Source organism: Ursus americanus, chromosome 17 (assembly GCF_024610735.1).
Source record: "Ursus americanus isolate L20-20 chromosome 17, mUrsAme1.1.p, whole genome shotgun sequence".
Lineage (NCBI taxonomy): Eukaryota > Metazoa > Chordata > Mammalia > Carnivora > Ursidae > Ursus > Ursus americanus.
This window is the reverse complement of record NC_142143.1, coordinates 11,870,016-11,882,897: the sequence shown is the minus strand read 5'-3', so window position 1 is coordinate 11,882,897 and position 12,882 is coordinate 11,870,016. Positions and strand designations below refer to the sequence as shown.

Sequence of the window (12,882 nt, the reverse complement as noted above, 5' to 3'; positions counted from 1 at the left end):
CGATCTCACAAACACGAAAGTTAAGAATGACATCTCTCTCCTTTAAATAACTTGTAGTAACAGAGGCGATGCGTTACCATGTTCGGTTTTCTGGTATACAATGCGAACTCCGCTAAATATTTTAATTCTAAATTCAAATACACAATCACAGTAAACAGTTCCCATCACAGAGGAAAAATGTAGAACCCAAAGACCAAGTCTCAACCCTTTTATTGGTCAGTTTCCGATTGCAGTCTCAGAGCTTCAACCATTACCTACCTATGGGTGACTTCCAAATATTTTTAGGTCCAACCATGTCCCTTCTTCCATGCTTTCATGGGAGGGAGAGTAAAAATAAAAAAGAGCATGAGCCTGAAAGACAGACCTGAGTTAAAATCCCAATTTTGCACCTCTTAGCAGATATAGGATGAATTACGTAAGCCCTTCTAGCCTGCTTCTTCACCTGCAAAACGGACTGTTTACTGTGGAGGCTGCTGCAACGGGTGCAATGAGACCAAGTGAAACTATTAATACGGTACCAGGCGCCCGACTTGATTAGGTCTCTTGTCCCGCTTCTGGTTCTTTCAGCTGCACATTTTCACCTCAGATCCGATCCTTCCACCCTCGGTGTTTCACTTACACTACAAACTGTATGTCTAAAAAGTGAGTTTATTACCGCCTTTTCTTATTTCTGCTGACTGAGTTAATCATCTTTCCAGTCAAAACTTGGAACCTGTCCCTTATCCTTTATGATATTTTGCTCTATGTAGTGAGTATCCTAATATCCAAATCCATTAGATAGTGACGGTTTTAACTAGTATTTCCTGGTAATAAAGAACCACTGAAACAGGAGAATAACAGATTCATAGCTTATGTAATGTTAACAGTATGTGGGATACAGTTAGGGGGTAGCAATTAGAACGCAGAAACAGGAGCATACTGGAGCATACTGGAGCATTCTGGAGAAGACATGTGGGCCTATGCAAAGGGAATGGAATCAAGAGATGCTGTGGGGGGAATTTAAGGAATGTGGCAACCAACCAGTTACAGGCAATGGGTAGAACAAGACAATTTTTTAAGACTTATAGTTGCAGGGGCGCCTGGGTGGTGCAGTTGTTAAGCGTCTGCCTTCGGCTCAGGGCGTGATCCTGTCATTCTGGGATCGAGCCCCGCATCAGGCTCCTCTGCTGGGAGCCTGCTTCTTCCTCTCCCACTCCCCCTGCTTGTGTTCCCTCTCTCGCTGGCTTGTCTGTGTCTCTGTCAAATAAATTTTAAAAATCTTAAAAAAAAAAAAAAAAGACTTATAGTTGCAGACTCATTATTCAGGGCTTATTAACCCACTCACTTTCATCAATACTTTAAGGAAAAGTTTTCTCATTATTTACAAGTCACACTACTTGGGGCAAGCGAGTCTGTGTTGTTATCGTTTCTTAAGCATATTCTCTGTTATACTGAATTAGTCTAAGTATTACTTGAATCCTTTTTTACTGACATTTGAGCTGCTACAACAGCTAGTTTTTAACATCAGGAGAGGGAAGGCACATGGGGAAAAAATAAGATTTGCTTTTGTAGGACCAAAATTAAAAGGTGAGAAAGGCAAGTAAACTAATAATTATATCAATATTATTTGTGCTATAAGTAAAGCTAAGCACACAGTACTATAGGAGAACACAGAAAGAATGGCCAAATGGAACTGCCTTAATTATTCCAGGATAATTAAAGTCTCTGTAATCTTGGAGAGAGAAGAGTATTTTTGTTTATATCTTTCCATTTATTTTTTAACTTCATTCTAATTTTTTCAGTTTGGTAATCCTGAGTCCCACCTATACACCCATTCTGCTATCGTGCTTCTTTTACACAATAGGCTGCAAATCCTATCTCAAGAGAAAAGTTTCCCAATTCCTGTATTATATCTATAATCAGAATGAATCACTGATAAAAAGGGGGCAATATGAATTTTATTTACACCTTCATAACAATCATCATCTGTTATTTAGGGAGAGCATCTTCTCACCAGTTTATTGTCATAGCCAGTGTCACTTAGCATTTTTGTCATGTTGTAGAAAATGGAAATTAATTCTCTAGCTTTGTAACAAAAAGAAAATATTTTTGCCCTTAAGTGTTTTACAAATTAGATCATTTGTATCCCCTGGAATTTGCCTAGATAGGCTCAAATTTCAAACTCTACCTGCCTTTCTAAGAAAGAGTTTTACAAAAACTACTCAGCTGACAGAGACTAAGCAAAGGCCGACCACTCTTCTCAGAGCTTGTCCCGAAAGCAATGGCGTCTGCCTGATGTCTGTGACCCTATCACAGAAAGATAAAGACAGAACACTGATTGAAGATCATCAAGCAATTAAAATGAATTTTTAAAGCTTTGGGGTGCCTGGGTGGCTCAGTGGGTTCAGCGTCTGCCTTTGGCTCAGGTCATGATCCCAGGGTCCTGGGATGGAGTCCTACATTGGGCCCCCTGTTCAGGGGGAGCCTGCTTCTCCCTCTGCCTCTCCCCTCAATCCCCACTTGTGCTCCCTCTCTCACTCTCTATCAAATAAATAAGTAAAATCTTTTTTTTTTTAAAGTTCTGTAGAAGAATGACAGACCAAGACGACCTAGAGGAAAAATATGAACGGATGGATATGCACAAAGACAAAACAACGCACATTTACCAAACATACAGTGAAATTCATTCTAGAGTCTTCATTTACTTACACACTTAAAACAGGGCCACCCCAAATCTCTGTCCTTTGGTATATGAAATACTCTGTATTGAAAACAAACGTCCCCTCTGTCAGTCTAAAAACAGTCAGGTTCTCTAATATGCTATCTCCTTTTGTTCTTCAAACTACCATAATGACTTGGCTGTAAAGTGTTTCCATTTCTCATCTCAACCGAGATTCACCCTCTGGACACCTAGAGCTGAAAGCGTTAGTATCTAGTAGTCCTGAAAATATTTCTGGTAGCAAAGATAAGTTAGATAAAAGTCATGTGGTTTCTCTTTAATAGTGAATATAAATCATCCCAGAGCCGTGAGATGTCAGACAATCTGCAGGTAAATAAAAACTGGAAGGAAAAGCCTATACATGGAGTCTCCCTGTAGCCTCCAGTTTTCATGTCCAGGTTCAATTCTAACAGTTCATCCTTCATTTGGTTGTCTGTGACTTAGTAGATGGCTGGGATCCCAAGGAAATTCACAACAACAGATTTAATGATTGTATGATAATGATTATAGTAATAAAAAGCCCATCACCAACTAAAATACTAAATTTAAGCGAAAGTATTATCTGATTCCAAGAAAGGAGTTTAGGGATACATCTACTCCTGCTACAGTTTCAACAAGACCCGCCCCACGCAGCACCCACTTCCACTACACTCTGCCTCGCACACCCACAAACTCATTTTTACCTGGTTCCTTGAGAGCAGAGATTCCCATATTTAATTGTGCACAACAATCACCCTGGGACCATGCTTTTTTGTTTTTTTAAATCAAGATCCTTTCCCCACAGATTATGATTCAGTGCTTTGGGAGTAAGACCCTGGTACTCCAGGTATAGGAGGTTTGAGAAACACTGAGAGGCTTTGCTGGCATAATGAGAGAGCATTATGGTGGCGATAGGTACCTCCAGAAAATGCCTTGAAGCATCTATACTTCTGGAAGGGCAGAGATTTCGGAGGGAGGAAGTTATGAGAGGAAGGTAGTGGTGGCCAGAAATGTAAGTTACCTAAAAACAAAGGGACCTTCTTATATGGAACCCACAGACAAGAGAAGCAACACTAGTTGTTGTTGTTTTTTAAATGCAAACCTGCTGATGTCCAAGCCTAACAAGGGTCCTTCTTTTAGAGGAGGTAAAACTAAAGCACCGGGACTCAAAGCATGAGTGTGCTACAGCCACACGAAGGAGAGATGGAGCGCAGCAGGGGACCAAGTGCAATCCTGAGCTCTTACACACAAAGGATAAATAAAACAGGAAATACTTCATGCTTAGAATAAATAATTTAAAGGATCGGGCATATGGAAGTCTAAGGATAGATACCGGCTTGGGCAACAAGTCTCTGACACACTTGTCTCCAAATCACGTCGTCAACACACACACACGCACACACGCGCGTGCATCTTTCCAATTACTCAGAGAAAAGCCAGCCTGACCTCTCCCCTGAGGCTGAGTTCTGCCATCTCAAAGCAATGAATATTTAAAGAGAAAAATAAATATTTCAGAACAAAGTCATTCAAACCAATAGTCTGTTAGGTTAAAAATGAGAAACACTGTAATAATGTCTCCAACCTCCTAAAAGCTCTCTCTTCCGTATCTTCTGTAAGCAGTATTTAGAACCTCAAACATCATGAATCATGTCTTCCATCCACAAGAGACAACAAGAAAACTCTGGTCCATCTACCTGCTTCCTTGGAAACATTAGGTCCCTATACCCAACATGGCTGGTTGTCTATTCTAGTCAATATAATTGATTTATACAATTCGTGGGTGATTATTCTTTTTCTTAACCAGATTTTCAATACAATGTAAATTAACTTCCTCTTTTTGTCTTCATGGGCAATTAAGTTTGTATCCTCTATACCTTAAACTAAAATATCCTTGAAAAAAGCTGTAACTCAGGTTCAGAATAAAACATGACCAAGATTTTGTAGTGCCTACTGAATCAGAAAATATTTCATTATTCTTTATAGATATTGCATTGGACGTCCTATTACAGTTCACTTCTTCAAAATGAGTAAGTCATATAACATACAGTAACAGAACTTTTCCCCATACCCTTCCCCAAACAAAACTGCACTCTGTCTGCAACCACAATCACATGATGGTTATATTTCCTCTACTGGTTTCATAAGTTAAACCCCTAAGTAGATCAGGGTCTGAATCACATCACATGTACTTTGTCATAGCTTCCTCACCAATGATAAGTGCACAGCAGGTGATCTTTAGAAAGTGTCTGCTAAGCGAAGCAACCAGGTAGCTGAGTATCTGCTTCTGAGACTGGAAGTCTGTAAGAAACCTAACAACCTTTCTCTTCCTAGATTTAGGAAGTCTGCAGAAAGCTCACTACTATATCAAGAATTGTTCCTAAATATTTACCACAGAAAACGAGTGATTACAGGCCTTTAAATGCACAGGTTGGCGGGAAGGCTGTGGGAGAATCCGTGCTCTGTGGGCAGGAGACGGAGATAATCTCCGCTCTCAGCAACTCCCATCCAGGCTATTCCGAGAATCTCTCTTCTAGGAATTCTCCTTGTCTTAAACAATGTCAACCTGATCAATTTTCAAGCAGCTCCCAGAACAATCTCTCTAAAATAAAATCTGCATCAGATATTGTTAAACAATTCTCTTCTGAAAGTCCTAGGCTCCTCGACGCCCATGGTCTCAAGTCCAAACACCTTTGTATGGAAGTCATACCGCCTGCATCCTTCACCCATTCAGCTTCGATTCTGGCCACTGAGTATTTACCGAGTACTTCTGAGGGGCCAGACACTTGGTCCTAGATGCTGGGGAAACAACAGTGACTAAAGAGACAAAATTCCTACCCTTAGGGAGTTTATATTCTAGTAAGGAAAGACAAATAAGCAACAGGCAAGCCGAACAAGAAACAGCTGGTGAGCCGTAGAGGCGAATAAAGCGAGCAAGGGGGTACAGGAGCACTGGGCTGGAGCGACAGAGGACTGCTATTTGATACCGGGTAGTCAGGGAAGGGAATGACTGAGCAGATGCCGGAAGAAAGCCAGAGAGCAAGCCGTGTGCCTGTCCGGCGGGAGAGCACTGCAGACAAAGGGAACACAAATGCGAAGGCCCAGCTGTGAAAACGTGCTCGGCTTATTCTAGGAAGTAGCAACAAGGGGGCCCTGTGTGACGGAACTGGAAAAAGCAGCAAGCAACAGAGCGGCAGGAGATGAAGGGAGAAAGGTGGCAGTGGCCAAGGAGAGAGCTGGGGTAGACGTCTTATAAAAGTTTAAGGGCGCTACAGGGACTTTGGCTCTTATTCTCCAGCGAGGGTTTTGAGCAAAGTGGCACAGTCAGGTTTAGTTTTACAGGGACCACTCAGCAAGGGAGAAGTAGGTAGACCAGTTAGGAGGCTATGGTAATAACCCACCTGAGAGATAACAGCGGCTCTGCCCAGGTGGTGCTCTTATGTGTACTACATCCTGGAAGACACCTTGTGCTGTCTCACCGCCAGTTTCTCTGCACCTGCTATCCCTTCTGCTTAGAAAGCCTTCCTCCTTCCTACCCATCTGGCTAACCTGCCCACACTCTTTAATATTTAGTTCAGTCATCCACTGTTCTCTTGATTCACCCGAATAGAAAAAAAAAATTCCCTCCCCTTATCCCTCCTGAACCTAATACTTACATTCTATTACAGTTATCTGTTTACATAAATACTGCTTCTATAGAACATGGACTCATTAAGGGCATGTAACTGTCCAGGTCTAATTAATCTTTGCATCCCCAGTGACTGCCTTAAAAATGTTCAATAAGTCCCTTTTTAAAAAATTTTATGTATTTGACAGAGAGAGGGAGAGAGCACACAAGAAGGGGGAGCGGCAGGCAGAGGGAGAGGGAGAAGCAGGCTCCCCACTGAGCAGGGGATGTGGGGCTCCCACCAATATGCGGCTGGATCCTGGGATCATGACCTGAGCTGAAGGCAGACACTTAACCGACTGAGCCACTCAGGCATGCCCCAAATAAATCCTTGCTAAAGGAAAAAAAGAAACACATCCAATGTACTACAGTGTATAAATAGCTAAAGACTTTTGTTAATTTTTAAGAGAGACAATGAAATTAGTACAGGAAGAGACCCAAACCCATCCAGCATGGGGAAATATGGGTGACATGAAGAAGGGAAGACAGGTCTGTGAGGACACCACAAACTCTGAAAGGGCTTACAACAGGATTACGAGCTACAGCAGAGGCAGAGGGAAGCACATCAGTGGACGAGTGCTGGGGGTAATCAGGGCTGTGGGGGGCTCAGAGTCTGGCAACGGGCGTGGGGGAGGACAAGGGGTTCCCAGACTTCAGTCCATGGGGCTGTATGAGAACAGGCAGTGAGGTGGGAATGGGTGGGCAAGGAGAAAGAATCAATTCTAGAAGTCCAAAATTTTCTTTAAAAAGATGATCCTGATATAAAATACTAATTAGATTTTATCTTTTAATATTTGAAGTTCATTTTTTTTTTCACACACATTCTAAAAGATCTTTTATAGTTATTTCGAGGGTGTTTGGGGCAATCTATTTTCCCTTTTTAAATTTTTTATTTTTCTCAAATTAATGCATGTACATGATAGCAAATCAAATGGGAAGAGCTCATCAGAAAAAGCAGCAGTCTCCTATCCTTCCCTTTGCCAACCCTCTTGTGAACGACCCTCTTTTAGAAGTTTCTTAAAAAGCAGCAGTTTCAAGGCCAGAGGCTGTCGTTAGGGGTACTGGCTCCTCTCACCTCTCCAGGCTTAGAGGTAGAGGACACGTCACTCTGTAGATCTGTGCACACAGGATGTAGGACCTGGCCTCCCCCTCGAGGCCACTGAAGCGGGTCAGGTAAGCTCACTGTTCGTATGCCAAACTTTGACCTTTTAAGAGGGAGGAACTGATGAAAGGAAAAAAGCAGATAAAAGACCTCTCCACACTCTCTCTGGGAGGACCAGCCAGAGGAACAACAGTTCTACAGAACCTCTCTGAAGACTTCTACTAGATCAAGTACAGATGATCCCCAACTTAACAATGGTTTGACTTACAATTTTTCAACTTTACAATGGTGTTCGAGAGAAATGTATTCAGTAAAAACAGCGCTTCAAATTTTGAATTTGGAACTTTTCCCAGGCTCGTGATACGCAGTACAATCCTCTCTCCTGAAGCTGGGCAGACGCAGCCACAGCTCCTAGTCGGCCATGTGATCACGAGGGTCAACAACCTGCACATGGACAACCCTTCTGCACCCAGCCGGCCACTCTGCCTCTCACTTTCAGTAGAGTATTAGGTAAATTACATGAGCTAGTCGACACCTCATTATAAAATAGGCATTATGTTAGATGATTTTGCTAACTATAGGCTACTTTAAGTGTTCTGAGCATTTTTAAGGTAGGCTGACTTACTATGTTTGACAGCATTAAATGCATTTAAATGCATTCTGACTTACCATTTTCAACTTCCGGTGAGCTTATCAGGAGGTAATCCTACAGCAAGTCAAGGAAAATATGTAATCAGCAATACCTGTTACAAAGCTTTGGCCAGCCCACCTTCCTTGTTTCACTCCCCTTTCCTCACCCCTGCTTTCCTAGGATACCCATAAAATGTAAGTGAGGTTTTTTCCGTTTTTTTTTTTTTTTTAAAGATTTTATTTATTCATTTGACAGAGATAGATACAGCCAGCGAGAGAGGGAACACAAGCAGGGGAAGTGGGAGAGGAAGAAGTAGGCTCCCAGCGGAGGAGCCTGATGTGGGGCTCGATCCCAGAACGCCAGGATCACGCCCTGAGCCAAAGGCAGACGCCCAACGAATGAGCCACCCAGGTGCCCCAGTTTTTTCTGTTTTTGCATTTTCAAGGGAGGTAAAATTGCTATATAACATTATGTTAGTTTCAGGTGTACAACATAATAATTCGTATCTGTATACGCTACAAAGTGATCACCACAGTAAGTCTATCTCCTGTCACCATAAAATTGATCCCCCTTCTCCTCTGATAAGCACCAATCTGTTCTCTGGATCTATGAGCTTTGTTTTGTTCAATTTCTTTGTTTGGTTTTTTAAATTCCACATATAAGTGACATCATAGTATTTGTCTTTCTCTGACTTACACTGTTTAGCACGATACCTTCAGAGTCCATCCATGTGGTTGCAAATGGCAAGATTGCCTTCTTTTTATGGCTGAGTAGTATTCCACAGTGTATATGTGTTAAGTGTCTGTGTGTGTGTGTGTGTGTGTGTGTGTGTGTGTGTGTGTGTGTATGTGTTTGTGTGTGTATCTCACATCTTCTTTATCCATTCATCTGCTGGTGGACCCTTAGGTTGTTTCCCTATCTTGGCCATTGTGAATAATTTAGCAGGTAAGGTTTTGTTTTGGCCTTTGCTTTCTAAAGAACACTAACTGGGGATATCATCTGTCTTACCTCTTGTATTTTCCATCTTTGTGTCTTCAAACTCTACATTTTGGGAGGTATCTTCAATTCTATTTTCTATTTGTCTGAGGCATGTTTTCTTTTGACAATTACATTCTTGATCTCTAACCCTCTTGTGCATTCTCAAATTGCTCCCTTTCCATTACACCCAGCAATGGTTTTATGAATGTATTATCTTCCTGAATCTGACTTATTAGTTGGAATGCTGCTTTAAATTTTCTCTATTTCCTTGGATTGTCCGTCAACTTTTCTTTTTGGTCTCTTTCATACTGAAAGTTCCTCTCATATGGCTAATGGTCTTCATGCACTAAAGATCCAGGTAATAAGGACTTGGTTAGCAGGTATGGGTTTTCTCTGCTATTGTATAAGTAAATCTATTTTCTGATTAGTTCTCTCCCTAGAATTAAAACTCTAACTGGGAACTCAGTACGAGACCAAAAACAGAGCCTGTCAACCACCAGGCTTCATTTTGGTGTAAGCTGCTAGGAAAGTGTAGAATGATCTCCTCCCCAAATATAAGACTAAAGGAAGGGTTGCCAATACCTAACACGAAAAGAATTAAATTAAATTTCCCCAAGCATTTTGATCAACTTCTTTGAGCCAAGAGCCAAGCCATCTGGTGTTTTTGTTTTTCCTTTTTTTGATGCTGGAGAAGGGGGGAAGAGCAATACGTGCTGGCCACTTCCACTGGTAAAGCATGGGAGATGCCAAACAGGTCATTTATCCCTACATAATACACACAGAATCCCTGTTTGTTATTCCTTCCTCACTCCTGCTCTGAGTCCAGAGCCTCTCTGGGGTTTCTGCTCGGTAGACTGGCTTCCAGACCCCTAGCAGCCTCCTTGTCCTCTTTGTTAGGCTTTCGCTTCCACTCCATGTATCCATCAGTTGGTTCCCATTTGCTTTAATTTTTCCAGAGATTTGTTTAACTCTCTTCTTCATTAGTAATATCACTCTTCGCCCTTTTCTCTTTGCTGTTACTGGTTTACATCTTTCTGAACCTTCATATTGTCAGTGGGGTCTCACAAAGAGATGAGAGGCTGCAAAAGTATCCCATAACTTGACCCAGAAGTCATGATTTATTTTCTGCAAAAGATTTCAACCACAGGTAAGCTGTAGAATTCAGGTTCCTTTTTAATTTTGCGAAAGGACATGAGTTCGTGAACTTCGTTGTTTCTTTCCAATAACCCTTTAAGAACACCAAGATTCATTAAAAGCAAACTAGAGAAGCTTAAAGGAAAACGAAAAGTATTTACTGCAATTTCTGAAACAGCCCTTGTACTTATGCTTTAATAAATTAGATGCATTTGGATTACAGGAAGCAAAGCAACTCAGGAAGCATCAGAACTAAATGCGTACGTACTATATAAGTCACAGTCCAAACGTCACCTACAAGCTCACTCAGCGCTACATGCTAAATCTTGGCAAATACAAAACATTTCACGGGTCTAATCACTCTAAGAAAACAAATCAAAACAAAACAAAAATCAAGTATTTACCAATTAGAATGCCTAACTCTTCACCTCCTACCTCCTTCACAGAATGTATGATCTGGCCAAGATCAAATGGCATTCTAAAGGAAGGAAAACATTTCCCGACACCCTACTGATCTCTACCACACGGATCAATAAGGCATGCCATAGACTCTGACCCTTCAGTCAGGAAACAAAATATAAACTAGTGGCTGCAATATTGAATCCTTTATCGTAGCGAGACAAATAAACCTAGAGAAGGAATTAGGGTCCTATGTTGGAAAGTTTCACCCAAAAAGCGATCGTAAGTAAGCTGTTATACTAAAACAGGAAAACCTGTCCCAGAGTAAGACAGAATATTCAACTTAAGAAAGAAAGCATGCAGAAAACACAGGATGGAGATCCAAAATCAGTTCCTAAGAGCACCAAAAAGCTGTCTAAACTTCAATGGTTGCTTAGTAACAAAACACTTCCAGATTCCACTCTACACTTCTTTCCATGTCAAGCCAAATGCTCCAAAACAAAAACAAAACAAAAAAATCTTCAAGCATCCTTAAAAAACAAAACAAAAGAAAAAAATCAAAGGGCATATCTGTTTCTTCTTCCTACTTACAATCTTCCTCACCTGTAACTACGTTATCATTATCCCATCAACTGGACTACCCAGCTTCATTCAAGAATAATTTTTCAGCAAAGAATGCCCAAAGTACAGGAGGTGAACTTTCTACTCATTCTAGGATTTTCCCTTTTAGGAAATGAGGAGCATAAGGACTAGATATTTTAGCCGTTACAGACTAAACATCTTTTGTTAAAGATCTGAACTTCTCAGGAGGATGCTCTGACAGCAGAAAGAACACCAGACAGAGACTATGTAAAAATGAATTCTTGCTCCAGCTCTGCCCTTACTTTGCTATATGACCTTGGACAGTTCACCTTCCTTAGGGATCCACATCCTGACTTGTAAAATAAAGTTCACTTTAGCTCTAAGAATCAATGATTCTGTGATAAAGAAGCCCTACCCAAGGGGCGGAATGCACTAAAAAGGAAGAAACATTAGGTGTATTACCATGTGAAACTAAGTATTTTCTCTGTAACAGAGAGTCAACGAAGTACCATTAAGTAGGTTATCTGCTCCCAGGCCCAAAGTGGCTAAGAGCTACTGTAACGAGCCAATACCTCGATTTCACTCTTATCCTGTGCAAACGCTCCCATATGATTACTAAACCATCAAACTGTAAAACCTCTGTGCTGAGATAAAATTTCAGGAAGCTAATGCTGTGTATAGAATTGTCAAATTGATCAATTCTGCCCTCTCCCATAGGAACCCAAGGCTCCAAGAAAATTAGCAGACTTTTCTCAAGGTTTTGGCTAAAGGTGAATTACAGAGATTTTTCTTATGTAAAGAAAAAATTAGGGGCACCTGTCTGGCTCAGTCGGTGGAGCATATGACTCTTGATCTTGGGGTTGTGAGTTCAAGCCCCACGTTGGGTGCAGAGAGTACTTAAAAACATAAAATCTTAAAAAAAAAAAAAAGGAAAAAGAAGTTAAATAAATATTAAGGGCCTATTTTCATCATATTATACTTAAGGCAATGGCTATCATCAAAAAAGGGGTACAAATAGCATAAACCAGCACACAGAGAGAATGCTGAAGAGGTACAGAGGATTGCCCTCAAATATTCAGTTAAGTCATGATCACTGTATGTGTGTGAGGAGCTACCGGAGGCCAGAGAAACGACCACTTGATGGAGTTGGAGCGAATAATGCCAGGAGATCACACAGTGCCAAGAATAGAGCCTGTTCCCAATGATGAGAGTGGAAAACCCGATAATTTAAGAAACATCAGGCAGAGTACTAAGAGTCTTGTGCCTCAACAGTGAGGAAAAATTAAGCAGAAACTAAACACAGCTCTGGAACTTTCTAATAGAACTTAAAAAAAAGACCTGAAAGGAGCAAACAATTTCTAAGAAACTCAGTTGTGTTGTAGACAGTGCTCAAGAATATATATAAAATATATATAGATAGATATGTAAGAAGACATCTATCTAGCGTCCAAAAAGGTAAAAAATTCACAGTGTCTGGCATCCAATCAAAAATTACCAGGCATGCAAATAAGCAGAAAAATACAATCCACAATGATGAGAAAAATCAATAGTAACTGATCCAGAACTAATACAGATGTTAGAAGTAGCAGATGAGAATATTAGAACATTTGTATTCCACATGTTCGAGAAAAATTGTATGCAGGGGCGCCTGGGTGGCTCAGTCGTTAGGTGTCTGCCTTTGGCTCAGGGCCTGATCCCAGGGTCCTGGGATCAAG

At 41.0% G+C, this 12,882-nt stretch overlaps 1 protein-coding gene across 24 annotated transcripts in view; it reads right to left on the bottom strand.

The window, feature by feature from the left end:
• RBFOX2 (RNA binding fox-1 homolog 2) overlaps nucleotides 1–12,882 on the bottom strand; it is a 271,018-nt gene that overhangs the window by 71,114 nt on the left and 187,022 nt on the right. The window contains exon 1 of one of the 24 annotated variants that reach the window (XM_087868770.1): nucleotides 8,113–8,134. The exons of the other annotated variants lie outside the window; for them this stretch is intronic. Within the exon in view, the coding sequence (XP_087724896.1) occupies nucleotides 8,113–8,115 (3 nt within the window). The 5' untranslated portion in view covers nucleotides 8,116–8,134. Of the gene's footprint in view, nucleotides 1–8,112; nucleotides 8,135–12,882 lie in introns of those variants that run through there. 24 annotated transcript variants of the gene reach the window in all.